This window comes from Panicum virgatum, chromosome 2K, assembly GCF_016808335.1.
Source record: "Panicum virgatum strain AP13 chromosome 2K, P.virgatum_v5, whole genome shotgun sequence".
Classification (NCBI taxonomy): Eukaryota; Viridiplantae; Streptophyta; class Magnoliopsida; order Poales; family Poaceae; genus Panicum; species Panicum virgatum.
In genome coordinates this window covers 4,731,250-4,748,219 of record NC_053137.1, presented here as the reverse complement: position 1 = coordinate 4,748,219, position 16,970 = coordinate 4,731,250, and the positions used below count along the sequence as shown (strand labels likewise).

The following is a 16,970-nucleotide window of genomic DNA, read 5'->3' as shown; positions in this document are numbered from 1 at the left end:
CCAGTCCCGGCAATAGGAGAAGACCATATTCTACTTGGGACGCCCGTCATAGGATGGGGACCACTCTTGGGAACCCCACAAGCCCCACCCGAGAACCCTGAAAGGTCTACTGCCGCCAATGAAGGAGAGGCTGCTATGCAACCCTTGGCAAATGGAAACTTAGAGGACGGCGAGCAAGGACCACTCGCACACTCCGCCCTAGAAGAAGGCACGCCCCGCGAGTAGAACGTCCGATGCCATCCTCGTGTTGTACCCGGACGTGTAGCACGCGTTTTAGTCTTGTCCCCGTGTTGTACCCTCCCTTGCAGTAATAAAGTTGTTTGTGCTTGTTGTTTGCTATGTTTGTGTGCTTGTTAGTTAGTGTGCTTTTCGGCAGAAGGTAGATTCTGCCTTTTCAAAAATACGAATTAAACAACTTAAACATCACTTAAATCCCGATCTCACAAAAACTCTACCCAATCTACAGATGGCTTCCCGAAGCATTACGAGGGCCTCCCGCATTCGTAACCCTACAGTCGCTGGTACGGGAGTGCAGCCTAATGGACTGAACCCCCCTCAGGAAGAACATGAATTGAGCCAGAACGGAGGAGAAAATCGAGAAGTGCCACTGCCACCACCACGCCTCGGAGACCTGGCACAGATAATCCTCATCCTAGAAACACTAGCTAATGCCCTCGTAAACAAGCGGCCTCGAGAGCAAATCATGAATGACAAGCAGACAGCTTTTCTGAGGACCAAGCCGCCCCACCTTTGCCGGATCTAGCAACCCCTTGGATGTAGATGACTGGCTACGTGTAATTCAGAGGAAGCTCGAGCCGTTCGAGTGCCAGGACCGAGACAAAGTCCTTCTGGCAGCCCACCAACTCACCGGGACTGCCTTAGCCTGGTGGGAGAATTACTGCGCTGCTGCCGCAGATGCCTCCACCATCACTTGGAAGGAATTCATGAAGGAGTTCCGCCGCTACCATATCCCCTCGGCCACCATGAAACGCAAGGCGGATGAGTTCCGCGCACTGCAGCAAGGGAGTATGTCAGTAGAAGAGTACACCCACCAGTTCATGGAGCTGGCCCGATATGCACCAGAAGAAGTGAATGACGACGAGAAGAAGCAGGACATGTTCAAGAAAGGATTAAACCCAGAACTCCGGACCTTGCTTGCTCCGCAGATCTACCCAGACTTCAACACTCTGATGAACAAGGCCATTCTTACAGAAAGGGCCAAAACCGAAGAAAGGAAGGATAACAAGCGTAAGTTTCTGGAAAGCAAGGCCCGCCAGCAGGATCGCTTTCAAAGACCAAGAAGCTTTAGCTACGCTGCACCAAGATCTTAGGCCCCAATGCAGTATAGGACTCAGTCCCAGGTGACAGGGCCACAGGCCCCTAACACACATTTTAGGAGCCAGAACACCATGAAGGCCCCGCAGAGCAATGCCAGCCAAGTCACCACCAACAACAGCAATGCTAGGGTCTGTTTCAACTGCCGAGAGACAGTGCATTTCATTGTTAACTGCCCATATGCCAAGAGCAAGCCTGCTACATCAGCCTTCTCCAATACAGTGAATGGACCAAGGCTAGTTCTGTCAGGTGCCAACCGAGTGCCCATCCGCAACAACAGCAACACCAACAACAACAGTCAGCAGATGAGGCAGCCCCAGCAGTCATTTGGACGAGCCCGCGTCAACCACATCAACGCGCAGGAGGCTCAAGGAGGTCAGGGCGTAGTGCTCGGTGAGTACCTAGTCAGCTCAGCTCTTGCAATAGTACTATTTGATTCTGGAGCATCACACTCGTTCATATCCTCGAGTTTTGTGGAAAAGCACAATATACCTACAGTACTACTAACAAACATCCCTATTAACCCTACGCCTGGAGGTGACATCAAGTGTCAACTAGGTTGTCTACGGGTAAGGATCAACTTAAGTGGGGTAGAATTTTTAGCAGACTTAGTAGTACTTAAGTCTAAGAGAATAGACATGATCCTTGGAATGGACTGGTTAAGCCGACACAATAGTCTCATAGGTTGTACTGACAAAGTGGTACCCCTAACAAACCCGGAAGGAGTACGAGTGACCTGCCATACCCGGGTAAGTGGATCAGACCCAATGGTGTTTAGCATGGAAGACAAGTCCTTGGAAGAAGTCCCAGTAGTAAATGAGTACCCAAATGTTTTCCCGAAAGAACTTCCTGGGATGCCACCAGATAGGGATATAGAGTTTGTTATCGACCTTGTCCCTGGAACCGCCCCTATAGCCAAGAGACCCTATAGGATGGCAGCCTCCGAATTGGCAGAATTAAAGAGACAACTGGAAGAATTACAACGAATTGGCTTCATCAGACCAAGCTCGTCGTCTTGGGGAGCCCCAGTCCTATTTGTTAAGAAGACGGATGGGAGTATGAGGTTGTGTGTAGATTACCGAGCGCTGAACGAAGTTACCACCAAGAATAAGTACCCCCTCCCCAGGATTGATGACCTTTTCGATCAACTAAAAGGAGCCAAGTACTTCTCCAAGATTGATCTGAGGTCAGGATATTTTCAGCTCAAGATTAGAGAGAGCGACATCAAAAAGACAGCCTTTGTCACCCGATACGGGCAATTTGAGTTCACCGTGATGTCTTTTGGACTAACTAATGCACCTGCGTATTTCATGAACCTCATGAACAAGGTGTTTATGGACGAGTTAGATAAGTTTGTCATAGTCTTTATCGACGATATACTTATTTACTCCAAGGGTGTTCAGGAGCACGAGCAACATCTGAGAGTAGTTTTGGAAAAATTGAGAGCGAACAAACTCTATGCAAAATTCAGCAAGTGTGAATTTTGGCTAGAGAAAGTGTCTTTTCTTGGACATATTCTAACCGCAGAAGGAGTAGCAGTGGACCTCGAGAAGGTCGAAGCAGTTTCCAACTGGCAGCAACCGACCAAAGTTAGTGAAATCAGAAGTTTTCTCGGATTAGCTAGGTATTATCGGAGATTCATTGAAGGATTTTCCAAGATAGCCCGGCCCATGACAGAGCTGCTCAAGAAGGAGAAGAAATTCACCTCGACAGAGTCATGTGAGAGGAGTTTTCAAGAATTGAAGAATAGGTTGACGACCGCCCCAGTGCTGACCCTACCGGACATTCATCGGGATTTTGTCATTTATTGTGATGCATCCCGACAAGGATTGGGTTGTGTACTGATGCAAGACGGGAAAGTTGTTGCATACACTTCCCGCCAACTTAGGTCACATGTGCAGAATTATCCAACCCATGATTTGGAATTTGCAGCCGTAGTGCATGCCCTTAAGATTTGGAGACATTATTTGATTGGAAATAAATGTGAGATTTACACCGACCATAAGAGTTTGAAGTATATCTTCACCCAACCGGATTTGAACTTAAGGCAAAGAAGATGGTTGGAATTGGCTAAGGACTACAATTTGGAAATTCATTACCACTCTGGCAAAGCTAACGTTGTAGCAGATGCCTTAAGCCGGAAATCTTATGGGCCCAAGGATGCCCATCTGCAGGAAGAAATGGCACGATTGAATGTGCACATTGTTCCTCGAGGTTCCATTCGCAAGATGAGCATTCAACCCACTCTGGAGGATAAAATTAAAAAGGCACAAAGTTCGGACAAGGACTTGATGGAAATCCGAACGCAGACTGGAGAAAATAAGGCCCCGGATTTTAGAGTGGATAATGAGGGAACTTTATGGTGTAAAAATAGGATTTGTGTGCCCCAGAAAGGAGACTTCCGGCAACTAATCATGGATGAAGCCCATAACTCGGCCTACTCCTTCCACTCAGGATCCACCAAAATGTACATGAACTTAAAACAAAAATATTGGTGGAAAGGAATGAAGGCGGACATTGCACGGTTTGTCGCCCATTGTGATACTTGCCAAAGGATCAAGGCCGAACATCAGAAGCCAGCAGGATTGTTGCAACCCCTACCCATTCTAGTTTGGAAATGGGATGAGATAGGAATGGACTTTGTAGTGGGTTTGCTCAAAATACAGAAAGGACATGACTCCATATGGGTAATAGTGGACCGACTCACTAAAGCGGCTCATTTCATACCCGTACGGACCAATTACGGTGGAGAAAAGCTAGCAAATCTTTATGTGGAAGACATAGTAAAGTTGCATGGTGTGCCTAGCAGAATTGTTTCAGATAGAGGGACCCAATTGACCTCTAGGTTTTGGAAAAGTTTGCATAAAGCCATGGGCACCAAATTGGATTTCAGCTCCGCTTATCACCCACAAACGAACGGCCAGATAGAAAGGGTGAATCAGATCCTGGAGGATATGTTGAGAGCATGTGTCCTTACCTATGGCAAGGATTGGGAGCAAAGTTTACCCTATGCGGAATTTTCATACAACAACGGTTATCAGGCGAGTTTAGGCATGTCACCATTTGAAGCTCTTTATGGCAGAAAATGCAGAACTCCCCTGATGTGGTCAGAGGTTGGAGAATGTGCCCTAGTCGGACCCGCACTCATAAAGGAAGCAGAATAAAGAGTTGCTGAGATTAGAGAAAAGCTGAAAGCAGCCCAGTCTCGACAGAAGAGCTACGCGGACAAGAAAAGATGGGAAATAAGTTTCAACCCAGGAGATTACGTTTATCTCAAGGTTTCACCCATTCGAGGAACCCGAAGGTTTCAGGTACAAGGAAAGTTGGCCCCTCGGTATATTGGACCATACTGGGTTCTGAAGAAAGTCGGAGTCGTAGCATACCGACTGGAGTTACCAGAAGGAATGTCGGATATACACCCGGTGTTCCATGTGTCCCAGCTCAGGAGATGTTTAAGAGTACCGGAGAAAGAGCATGTGCCGGAAGAAGAGATAGATCTACAGACAGACCTTCGGTACCAGGAAATATCTGTCAAGATTTTGGACACTGTCACTAGGAGGAAAAGAAACTCCGAGGTACGGATTTGCAAAGTTCAGTGGAGCAGACATGGAGTAGAAGAAGCTGCAAGGGAACGCGAAGATGCTTTGAAGAAGGAATTTCCCCATCTGTTTAGGAGCCAGCCGAATCTCGAGGACGAGATTCATTTTAAGTGGGGTAGGTTTGTAACATCCCGAAAATTTACAAATTAAATCGCATGCTAAAAATATTTTTTTCAAAATTTTTTCGTCGTTGAGCTCAATCCTTCCAAAAATCTTTCCCTGACCCGACACCCGATTCCGACGGCTGTCCCGTCTCTCTTTTTCTCCTCGCTCCGCGGGCATCGTCCGACCGGACGTCGCGGTGCGCGTGGCCGACCAGACCGCAGTGGCCGCCGCGAATTCCGCCGGCGCGCCCTCGCTTTCTCCCTCTTTATCTCTCTCTTCTTCTCTTTTTCTTTTTCTTTTTCTTTTTGTCTTTTTCCATTTTCCCTCTTTTTCTTTTTTTCCTTCTCCTCCTTCCTTCCTTCCCTCTCTCTCCTTCCTTCCTCTCCCGTGCTGCACGCCCCGAGCGCCGCTCGACTCACCGTCGCCCTTGCCCCACACACCACCGCGCGCACCACCGCTCCCGTGCACGCGCGCGTGTGTGCGCCCCTGCACGCCAAGCTCCTCGCCGCCTCGACGCACCCCCTGGCCGTGCTGCTCGCCACACTGTCTGCCGCTGACGGCCGCCCTGCTCGCTTGCCCACGCACCGCGTCCGCGCGCAGCACGCGTTCCACGCGCCCCCGAGCTTCGCCGGACCGCCACCGCCCTCCTGTGCCACCTTGCCGCTCGCGCCGCCGCAGAGCACAGGGCCGCCGCCTCGCCGCTCGCGCCGCTCGGCGACAAGCACAGTGTCCCCCCCACGTGCCACAGTGCTCGGTGCGCCGCTCGCCGCTGCCCGAGTGGTCTTGTCACCCTGTGCCGCCGCGAATCGAGCTGCTGCAGCGCCAATCGCCATTTATGGCGCCCGTGGAGCTCGCCGGCCGACCGCACCACGGCTCTCCCCGCCGCCTTATTTCGCCTATAAAAGGGGCCCTCGCGTCGCCCTTCACCTCCACGACCTCCACCGCCGCTCCAAGCCTCCTCCCGAGCTCCTAACGCCTCCGCCCACCATTGCCGCCGCCCCAGGACGCCGGCCACCGCGGAGCTCCCCTCCCCGCTGCACCCCTGCCCAAACCAAGGTAGGCAATAGAGCCCCCGAGGTTCCCTTCCCCTTTTCCCCCAGGTCCGGGCGGCCGACGAGCTTTGCAGCACCGCTCCCACAATCTCCGTTGCCCGCTGCCTGCCGGTCGCCGTGGCCAGGCCACCCCGGACCGCCTCTGGCTGAGTTGCGGCGGGGGATCGGCCCCACGGACCTCCCTACTCCTTTTCCCCCTCCTCAGGTCCGCTATCGTGGCCCAGGGTCGCCGTCCAAGCGCCGCCGACGCCCGCCCCCTCCATTCCTCTGTTTCCCGTGGAGGGAGGAGGAAGAAGATGGCATCCTTGCCAAAAACACCCTCCCTTCCCTCTATTTACTAAAGAACCCCCACCCTTGTAACCCTTTTCCCCAAAAAGGCCCTTCCTGTTTTCCTTTTTGCAAACAAACCCTCCCACCACATATACTTAATTTTAAATAAACCCCTACACCTTTTTAGTATGTCCAGGATATTTCCAAAAATTATGATCAGGTCCTTTCACTCTCAGAAATAATTACAAATAGGTCCCTAACTCCTTATTTGACCCCTGAACCTTTATATAACCTATCATTTCATGCGCCAAACAATCTCAGATCGACCTGAAACTTTACCACGCCTCTCATAACATTGTTCTGGCCATGCCATTAGGAAATCGCCCAAAAATATTACTTCCATCTCCATATTTCAATTGTTCCCGAATCGAGCTCAGCGATAAAACTTTTATTTCTTTTTCTTGATTGTGTGTTTGTTTGTATGCGTCGTAGATCATGGTGTGAACGAGAGAGAACCCGTCAACGAGAAGTACTGTGAGCAAGCGAACAAGGACCAATTCCTCGACCCCGAACCCGAATGATAGCACCTCGAACAAGACTTCTCGGAAGGCTTTGAAGACGGCAAGTTCAATCCCGCCCTTTGATGCATGTTTTGTCCCAGTTTTTATAAACACAACCTATTGGCCTGTTTTACAAAACTGCATATGTTTTGCCTGCTGAAAACATGGTTGGATAGCCACCCCTTGATTTGTTATAACCATTCCTTGACCACCAAGATTAATGTCTGAATGTGTCTTGTTTGGACGTTAATCGCTGCTAGAACGCTTAAGACCTTATACACTATACAACTTGTTTTATAAAGAAAATGTGTGCGTGTGTGGGAAGGGAGAAATGTGGAATTTTTGAAAGATGAGTTTAGATAGGATGGATGCATTTCTGTGTGATTTGCCGATTGGTGTGCTTGTAGCTGTGTGGTTAAGCAAGGAAGGGAGATATCCATCTTGTCAGAACTAAGGACCGAGTTGGTGTGTCATCTCACCTAACTCTATTATCGTGCAAACCACTCGACTGTTGAATGGGCAACTGTAACACCCTAATTTAAATTTCAGCATTTATTAATAAATTTAATTGGCTTTATTTAATTTTCTAAGGTTTATTGAGTTAGACTTGCATTTAATCTAAATTTTTGTTCTATAAGTAATTAAAATTTATCATAGGTTTAAATTTTGTTGTTGCATCATGCTGGAGCATTGTTTTATTTGTTGAGTGCTTGTGTGTATTCGAATTTAAATTTGAATTCATTTGCCTTGAGTTTGAATTAGGATTAGATTTAGAAAGGAAAAGAAATTAGAAAAAGGAGCCCAAACCCAGAAAACCCAAAACCCACTCTAACCGGCCCAGTCACCCCATCTCCCACCCCTCGCCCCAACCAAACCCAGCTCAACGCCCCGCATGGGCCCGCTTCCACCCGCACACTCTCGGCCCGCCACGCACGCCGGCCCAGCGTGCGCCCCTCAGTGCGGCCCGCGCCAGCCCCCGCTCACCCCGCACTCGGCCGCTCCGCGCGACACCCCGCTCTCCTCAGCCGCGCGCGCTCCCTGCCACCTGGGCCCAAGACGTCAGCGCCCGCACGCGCTCGCCCAGCCGCTGACAGCCCGGGCCCCGTAGTCGGACTCGTCTCCCTCCCTCGCGCAACCGAAGCCGTGATCCTCGCCGAGGATTTTGCCGGCCTTCCCACCCCAGGCGCGCACGCCTAGGTTGGCTGCCGCCCTATAAGAAGGCCCAAGGCCCCCCTTGCACCCCATCCACACCAGCGCCGCCATAACCCTAGCTCCCCTCGCCTGCGCAGCTCCGCCGAGCCGCCGCTCCCCTGCACCGCCGTGGCCGTGCCTCCCCGCTGCACGGCATCCTTTCCCGAGCCACGCAGGGGCCTCACCTTAGTGCCAGGAACAACTCCCAGGCCTCCGCGCACGACCCCAGCACCTGCAACGGCCGGGATTTCCCCGGAGCGCCGCCGCAGGTAAGTGGTCCGCCGCCCGATTTCTCGCCGCCGGCGACTCCTGAAGCCCCCTCTGACCCTGTAGCCTCTCCGCAGCACCTCCAGGAGTCTAACCAAGGAGATCTGAGGGCCAGAGACGCCCAGCAGCGGCCCCTTCTTCGAGCTCCGCCGTGCGCCGCCGCTGACCTACGACGACAACCCCGCTGCACGGCCTCCCCTTCGACCCGAGCCCTTGGTGAGCTACGTCCCAGCCCCATCTTAATTTCTGCGCTAAATTTCATAGCCCAGGCGCACCGTAAGGACCGGAACACGCCAGCGCCGGCGAGCCTTGTGCCGCCGAGCCGCCATCTTCGGCGAGCATTCCGCTCGGAGCCCCAAATCACCTCCACAACACCACTAGTGGGTTACGCATGCCGCTGGCTACCTCCCCGGCCAAACCACGGCCCAAACCGAGCCCTAGGGTGCCGCCTTGACCTTCTCCGGTCACGCGCCGCCGCGGAACAGGGAGTTCCGGCGAGCCGCGCCGCCCCCACGCGCCCGAACCGCCCTGGCCGCCCGATATCGGATGGACGGCCAAGATTAGAACCCAGTTGTTTAGATCTGAACCGTCCGATCCAGATCCAAGCGCCTAGATCCAATCTTACCGGTTCGCCCTGGCGTTTTTGTTAAAGAGACCCTGGAGTTTTCTTTAATCAACCCGCGGTCCACCTGAGTTCAAAAATAATTAGATTTAAGTCCTGGTTTTAACGCGTAGCCCCCTGGGTTTCTTTAAAATACAACCCGCAGTCCAGGCTTGAAGTTTTTGCGAGTTAGACCCTGAAGCTTTAGTTTAATTACGTTTAGGCCCTCGGTTTTTGCAGAAAAGCCCCTGGAACCTTAGATTTCTTGCAGTTTAGCCCCTGAACCTTGTTTTAGGCCTAGTTTATGCGTTTTAGCTCCGTTTTAAGCGTTCTTTATGTCCACGCGATCGTTGTAATGCGTAGAATAGTTTTAGACTAGTTTAGTGTGCTGTTCTTATGTATTGATGTATTGTTTCTTAGTTTTTGTTAGTGTTTGCTTGTATGCTTATTTTTGCGCATTGTTTTGGCCATGTGTTCGTGAGTAGACGCTGAGTTACCGGAGGAGCCCCAGTACCAGTACCAGGAGCAGCCGTTTTCCGAGCACTTTGAGCAGCAGCAGGAGCAGTACGAGGAAGGCAAGTATAACATGAACAACCTATCACGTTTAAATACATTTTCATACTGCATTTTAATACTGTATGCCTATAAGGACATTCCTAGCCACTTTATATCCTTTATATATACCTTTGGGTTGCATTTTGGTTAGTTGTGCTAGGTTGCTGCGCTATAACACACTCTGGTCCTTTTTAATTAATTTGATTAATGGTTTACTTGAACTTAATTCTGAGAGTGGCCCTCTGTGTGGATGAGTGGCTCACGTCTCGTTAAAAGATGTTTTTGTAGAAACATGGTTTAGGGGGCCAGCACGGTGCTTAATGCTTGGTTGGCCACCCTCCATAAGGACCGGTTCATAGAGCGACAACCTGGGACAACAGCGCTACCACAAGGCTAGAATGGGATAGACTTGGCTTATTAATTAGGTCTTTTTGGTTTGGAGTAACTTACCTGCGGGGCAAGAGTAGTAAGCTTCAATGGTCCCTGCTCCTCTGGCTGGTCTGTGCTTGGTTTGCGTACCTGTGCTTGTACCCCCGTGAGGTGGGCCCCATCGTCGCTGACCTAACTCTTGCGGTTACGCCTTACCAACGAGATTCTTTGTAACGGCCTCGTAGTGAGTCGCTAGTCATCTCACCTAAGGAAGTGCGATGAACCTCTAGCGTAGCTTACGGCTTGTGGGTAAAGATGTGCAACCTCTGTAGAGTGTAAAACTGGTATACTAGCCGTGCTCACGGTTATGAGCGGCCCAGATCCTCCTTTTGATTAGTGGGGTTGTCTCCTTCCGACGAGGGAGGTGCCTCTCGGGGTTACCTTGGTGGCTTGGTTTTGGTTTGGTTCTCAGTAGTTTCTTAATTAATTCTGATTAAATACTATGTAATTGGGTTAATGGTAATTCATCAACTCATAGTAAATAGCTTTAATAAAACTTGCCAAGATTAAAAGCTAATGCAGTTGAGTCAGCCAACCTTAGAGCCTCATAGTTTGTGTTATACTTGTTGAGTACAAGTTGTGTACTCACTCTTGCCTCTTCTCTACTTTTTCCTCTTGGCTACGCTACTGCTGCTCAGTTCCTGCCGACACGAGGGAGTTCGTCCAGCGCTACCAGGACTACGAGGACTTCTAGGCGTTCGTCTCCCAGTCGACGTCCCTGTGGCGCCCTGCTCAGCTTCGGAGAGTTTTATCGTATTTGTACTTCGCTTCCGCTGTATCAGACATTTTTGTCATTAATGTAATAAATAACATTCGTATTCGCTTTATTATATTTTTTTACGTGATATGTGCTATGATATACTGTTCATTCTGTTGTATATACGTGTGACTTGATCCTGGCACGTATATGATTGCTCGGTTTATGTCCTTTTATAAACCGGGTGTTACAGCAACGGCTTAGCATAAACCCCACTAGTTAGTCTGATAGCCATCAGGAGAGCTGAGAGCAACGGGTGATCAAGGAGAAGGGATTAGCTTTGTGTGACTTATGCGCCGGTTAAAACCTCTGTGATAGGTCAATGACCCCTTGGTGGATCCCGTGATGGCTAGTCAGGTCTGGCTAAGGTGGGTAATGGCTTTGTTGGGATCTACACCGACACTACGGTGTTCGAGCTGTGGTACCCCGCTTGTGGGTAAAGTTGCACACCTCTGCAGAGTTGAAATCTATTCGAATAGCCGTGCCCACGGTACTGGGCGAGTTACGGTGTGGTCACGCAACTAATGTTTATTCTGGGAAGGGATGGGTTGGCGTGAGTTGTTTTGAGAAAAGTGTCCGGCAGTTGTGTCGTGTGCTACGGCGGATGAGGAGTCCGGTAGCAGCTGAAAACTTGGATCCTGTATGGGTCAACACTATGTGTTACTCGATGCAAGAAAAACTTGCTTTGAAAATCATTTCTTTCAAAAGAACCCCTGCATAAAATATTGCTTTCCGCAAATTAAACCCTAGCCTTATCCTTGATTTACCCTGTGCATTATATTCTGTTTATACCCCCTCCGTGGGTGTGGTTGGACTTACTGAGTACGTTTGTACTCACCCCATTCTTAATTTTTTCAGAGAAAGATCCAGACTACGTTCCCGAAGACGTCGAGTAGGGTACCGTCCTGTACCCAGCCTTGCCTGTGGATAGGGTTACCCGCAGGAAGTTCCGTATGGCGCAAGATTCTGATGACCCCCTCTTCGTAGTTAATGTAGTTGTGTGGGTTTTAGTTGTAATCCTCACGATAGTGGCGCTTCACTGCCCTTTACCACGTAGAGTTGTACGGTGATGAACCATCTGATGTAATAAATGTGTCATCAGCCTCCTGGGATTGATGTTGGTATCACATTTAAGTCTTCTCTTATGAAGGGACGCTTCACATGATGATATGATCTTAGGACTAAGGTTTTTACAATTCTCGTTACAAACAACGGTCATACATGAGCTAGGAATTACATTTATTCCTTATCAAGATAATATTCCATACATAACAGAAGTGCGTGAAACTATAAGTTCCAATACCGGAAAGACTAATTTAGAACTCCAAGGAGCTGATGATAACGACCCTGTTGGTTATATAGGCGAGGATTTAGGAGAAAATATAGAAGAATTTCATATGCCAAATTCATGTATAGAATGTTTGTCTACAATCTTTTGCACCCAAATTGGTATAGAGATATAAAATCTAAAAGAGATATAGACAAAATTGTGCAAAGATTAGACGATATTCAAATAATTGGAGAAATACCAATGAAATATTGGGATAAGAATGGTATAGTATGTAAAATTAATATTATAAATCCCAATTATATAATTAAGACAAGCCCTATAGAAACCACACCTAAGGACATAGAAGAATTTAAAATGCATATTGAAGAACTACTAAAATTAGGTGCCATAAAAGAAAGTAGGAGTCCTCATAGGTCAACTGCATTTATAGTAAGAAATCATGCAGAAATAGCTAGAGAAAAATCAAGAATGGTCATTAACTATAAAAGATTAAATGATAATACTGTAGATGATGGTTATAATATCCCAAATAAGCAAGAATGGATAAACAGAATACAAGGAAGTAAATATTTCTCCAATTTTGATTTAAAAGCTGGGTTTTGGCAAGTGAAGATGGCAGAAGAATCAATAGATTGGAAAGCTTTTACGTGTCCTCAATGTCATTTTGAGTGCCTAGTAATGCCTTTAGTATTAAAGAATGCTCCTGCACTATTTCAAAGAAAAATGCAAAATATATTTAGTGAAAACCAAGAATTTATATTGGTTTAGATTGACGATTTATTAATTTTTTCAAAATCCTATAAAGAACATATAGCTAATTTAGAAACCATTTTTAGAAAGGTAGAGCAGCACAGATTAATACTTTTTAAAAAGAAAATGGAAATATGCAAAGAAAAGATAAATTTTTTAGGTAATGAAATTGGGGAAGGAAAATTTTATTTACAAAATCATATTGCAAAGAAAATATTACAGTTTCCTGATGTTATGAATGATAAGAAAACATTGCAGCAGTTTTTAGGAATAGTAATTTATGCTAGAAATTATATTGAAAACTTAGCTAAATTGGCTAGAAAATTGTATGCAAAGTTAAGAAAAAACAGGCAGAAGTATTTTAACTCTAAAGATATAAGGTTAGTAAGAATTGTAAAAGAAAAGGCCAAAGAATTAAAACCTTTGGAGCTACCTCTAGATGATTATTATTTTATAATAGAGACAGATGCATCTGAAATAGGAAGCTATATTAAAATAGAAGCCGCACAAGTACTCTCCAAAGACCGAAGAAAAAATATGTAGATATGCTTCAGGAAAATATAAGCTTAAGACTATAAATAATACTGATAGAGAAATATTAGCCGTAATAAATGCGATAAATGCTTTTAGATTATATTTAGGATTCAAAGAGTTCACAGTAAGAACAAACTGTGAAGCTATATGCAAATATTACAATAAAGTCAATAGTAAGAAAAGTTCAACTAGGAGATGGATTTTATTTGAAGATATTATTACAAGAAAAAGTTTGGCAAGAAGTGAAACATGAAATAAAGGAAAATATCGATAGCATAAAGAAAGACTATGAAGAAAATATAAAGAAGGATTATGAATCAAAAATAAATATGCCAATATCTGATGATGACATGTTGGATATACGTGGTCATAGGCAAGAGCAAGAGTATTAAGAATAATATATTATGAAAAATATATATATATACACTTGGTGCTGATAAGGTGTTATCAACAATTTCGCCGAAGGATATACATGCCAAAGTGTTTGCTTGATGTCTGCGACATTAAGCATTCGGACGTGGAAGACTATACCCCCGAATATCTCCAGGGAATATCACGTGAAGAAAGTTGTGCGGAAGTGGACAAGGCAAAAGGAATAAACAGTAATTAGAATAGTAAATTCTACTGTAGCCAGGACAATTATTGAAGGCAGCAGCGCCGTCCAGCTGTCCAGGCAACAGTACTGGAGAATAATTGAAGACGCCGGGTGTCCAGGCGCTTCCTTAAGCCAGAAGGCTCCTCCCGTCTATAAAACGAGAAGCCAGACGCAGCACTTGACATCGGGCCGGACCAAGAAGAGGAGAGAAGACATCGACCGCCGAATACTCAGAGCGCATCCACCACCACTCCACCTAATTAGTACCACTCCACTCCCATTGTAATATAGAAATAAGGGAGCCTGCTGTGAGCGTCAGTCGTTTGTAAGGTAATCCCTAAAGTTGTGTAAGTGCTTGGGGTTTCCCGAAAGGGAAAACCGTATGTAAGTTTGCTCTGTGGAAATTGATTAAGCTTTCCTGTGAATTTCACTGCTTTCTTTTGAGCTTGTTCATATGGGGCGATGTCTCTACGCTAGGGACCCTAAAGGGGAAACCTCTGCGTTGAGTTGCTCTCGTTTAGCCCAGAGAGAGAGGCGTCTGAGAGAGCCTTGTGTCCGCAGAGAAGTGTTCCCTTCGGGTGGAACTGCCTGGGGAGACGGTAGAGCCTGAGTCCTGTGTGCGCGTGGCCGGGGTTAGTTCGGGAGAAGACCGGGTAGGCCTAGTTCTGAAGCGAGCTAGCGATGCATGCGGTGAGTACCGAGTAGGATTTACACAAGCATAGTTGCACGACCGGCTGAATTTTTTTGGTCTCGCCAACCTGCCAAGATCCTGAGAAGCACGCATATTCACTAATCACGCACATAATAACCACGCACCCGTCCACCATCCACAAAGGTCGCTATCGTTCAATAATTAGTGCTGAATACTAGTGCCCGAGCCACTCCCTGGTGCGTGCTTGCGCACTGTTCATAATCCTGATTAAGAGTAAAAAGCATACTTAGCCAATATATATTGCCCGAATACTGTTGCAAATAGTAGCGCGAAAGCGACGCCTGGTTAATCTCCCTGAAGTGGTGCATCCACCTCGCGGGTGGAATTTTCCTATTCATATTCTGAATTTGAATAGTATCTGATATTTTGAATAGTGCCGTGAATTTGAATAGTGTCGGCTGACTTCAACTCTTCTTTAAAACAATGTAGACCAAAACCGAGGCAGGACAATAGTCAAAACAAACAGCACAACTGGCTAGCAAAGCTGTGCTAGCAAAGAAACCATCTCAGCAGGGAGATGAATTGATGATTATGAGGGTAAGGTTAAGAAAACTCTAAAAAAATGAATGCTTTAACTGAGCATGCCATAAATCACAATAGTGGACAAAACTGTAAATAGGTTATCCCATATTCCCATCAAACAGAACCAATACCACAACCAAATATGGCATTGTCCTTTTTGATTGCAGGTTTTAGTCTTACGGAATTCTGAAACAGATTTGTTTCCACATCATGAGGCCAACGCTGATAGTATTGACTGCAAAGAAACAATAATGCAGTCAAATGCAGCAGCATTCCAACAGGAGAAGCTTCTACATTCAGAATATTTGCTTAATAGAATTCTTTAACAGTTCAGTCACCACTGCGAATTACAGATCAAAGGTTTAATCTCAGTTTAGAACACCACAGTTACGACTTACCAAATATGATCCCCCCCCCCACCGCCCCCCCCCCCCCCCCCCAAGACTTACCAAGCATTGGATTTCAAAACACAAAAGCACCAATCTCTGACTATGCAAGATTATCATGAAGGCCACTTGCAAGATTTTCTCAGGCCTATCCAGTAGAATAATCTCAACACATCTCTCTTAAACATTGCAGTTACTAGTGGAATATTTTTAATGCACAACCCAGCAACAAGATTTTGCAAACAACAAACGAGGCTTTTGCAGTTGCAATGCACGAATAGAGCCAGCAATCCCAACAGTTTCAGTGGAAAGAGATAAATCAACAGGTAGCATTATCAAGATCAGCACAGTATCAAAATTTCTTCCGTAAATTGAATGCCACGTCCCAGCAATTGAGCATCGTTCCAACAATTAAGCGTGGAACAGCCTTATTTCCCCCACAAAGGGAACCAAAAATTAACCTCAGGAAGTATGAACCTAAATAACCAATCTACCAATTGTTAGTTACTCAAACCTTCTCGGCAACTGCTTCTCCCTTGTTCCCCTCGCCGGAGGCCGGCGATGCGGGAGCATCCTGCTGCGGCACGGCCTCTCCCTTCTTCTCCCCATCGGACGCTGGCTCCCCTTCCGCGGCGGCGGCGGCGGCCTCGGCGCGCTCGTTGATGGCCTGCTCGGCCTGGAGCAAGGGCGCGTAGTAGTCGGCGTGCGCTTCCATGCACGTCTTGAGGTTGGCGGTGACCTCGTAGCAGCGCTCGACCATGTCGGCGCCCTCCTTCTGCGCCGCCTCGACGCACTCCTCCCACGCCACGAAGGCGTCCTTGCAGCCCCCGGCCTTCATGAAGAGGCAGAACCCGCACTCTCCTTCCTCCTCCTCCTCCCCCTTCCCCCTCCACCTTCTCCGCCTCCTCCGCCGCCTCCGCCGCCGCGGCTGCTTCCGGGACCGGTTCCCGCGGCGCCTCTTCTCGCCCAGCCGCGGCTGGCGTGGAGGGCTCTTGCGCGGGGCTGGGCTGCGCGGCGGGCTCGGGAGACTCCATTGCCTTCGGTGCGATCTGCGCGCGTGCGAGGTGGCGGGGAGCTTCTTGGGGAGGAAGAAGAAGAATAAGAAGATGGCGTCCCGCCGCCGCCGCACCGAGGAGTTTGGTTCTTGGACTTCTTGGTCTCCGAGACCGAGGGGGAGGTTTATTTCTCGTGGGCTGTGGGCTCGTTGGCTGTGGGCCTCGGGCTCGTTTCGGGCCCATAAAGTCATGGGCCGCTCGGCCCAACAGGTAGCGGATAAGGAAGGGGAAATTTATTTTACTAGTTGAATACCCCGCGCGTTGCTGCGGGATTTGTAGACAAAAATGTTGAAGTTGAGTGTATTGAAAAGATGGAGATATGAAGTTGTAGTCAATTTTAGCATTGGAGATATATAGCATGGTTGTATATAAGATATGCTTAAATACTAAAATTGAAGTACATA

At 47.7% G+C, this 16,970-nt stretch overlaps 1 protein-coding gene across 1 annotated transcript; it reads right to left on the bottom strand.

Moving 5' to 3' along the window:
- Positions 1–15,810: 15,810 nt before the first annotated feature.
- Positions 15,811–16,763, bottom strand: LOC120695861. The gene has a single exon (XM_039979077.1). It carries the CDS (start codon positions 16,755–16,757, stop codon positions 16,020–16,022), a length of 738 nt encoding a protein of 245 aa, XP_039835011.1. The 5' UTR covers positions 16,758–16,763; the 3' UTR covers positions 15,811–16,019.
- Positions 16,764–16,970: the final 207 nt, after the last annotated feature.

What these genes read in the sequence shown, in the direction of transcription:
- LOC120695861 (XM_039979077.1), bottom strand. Translation starts at nt 16,757, where the DNA reads ATGACTTTATGGGCCCGAAACGAGCCCGAGGCCCACAGCCAACGAGCC.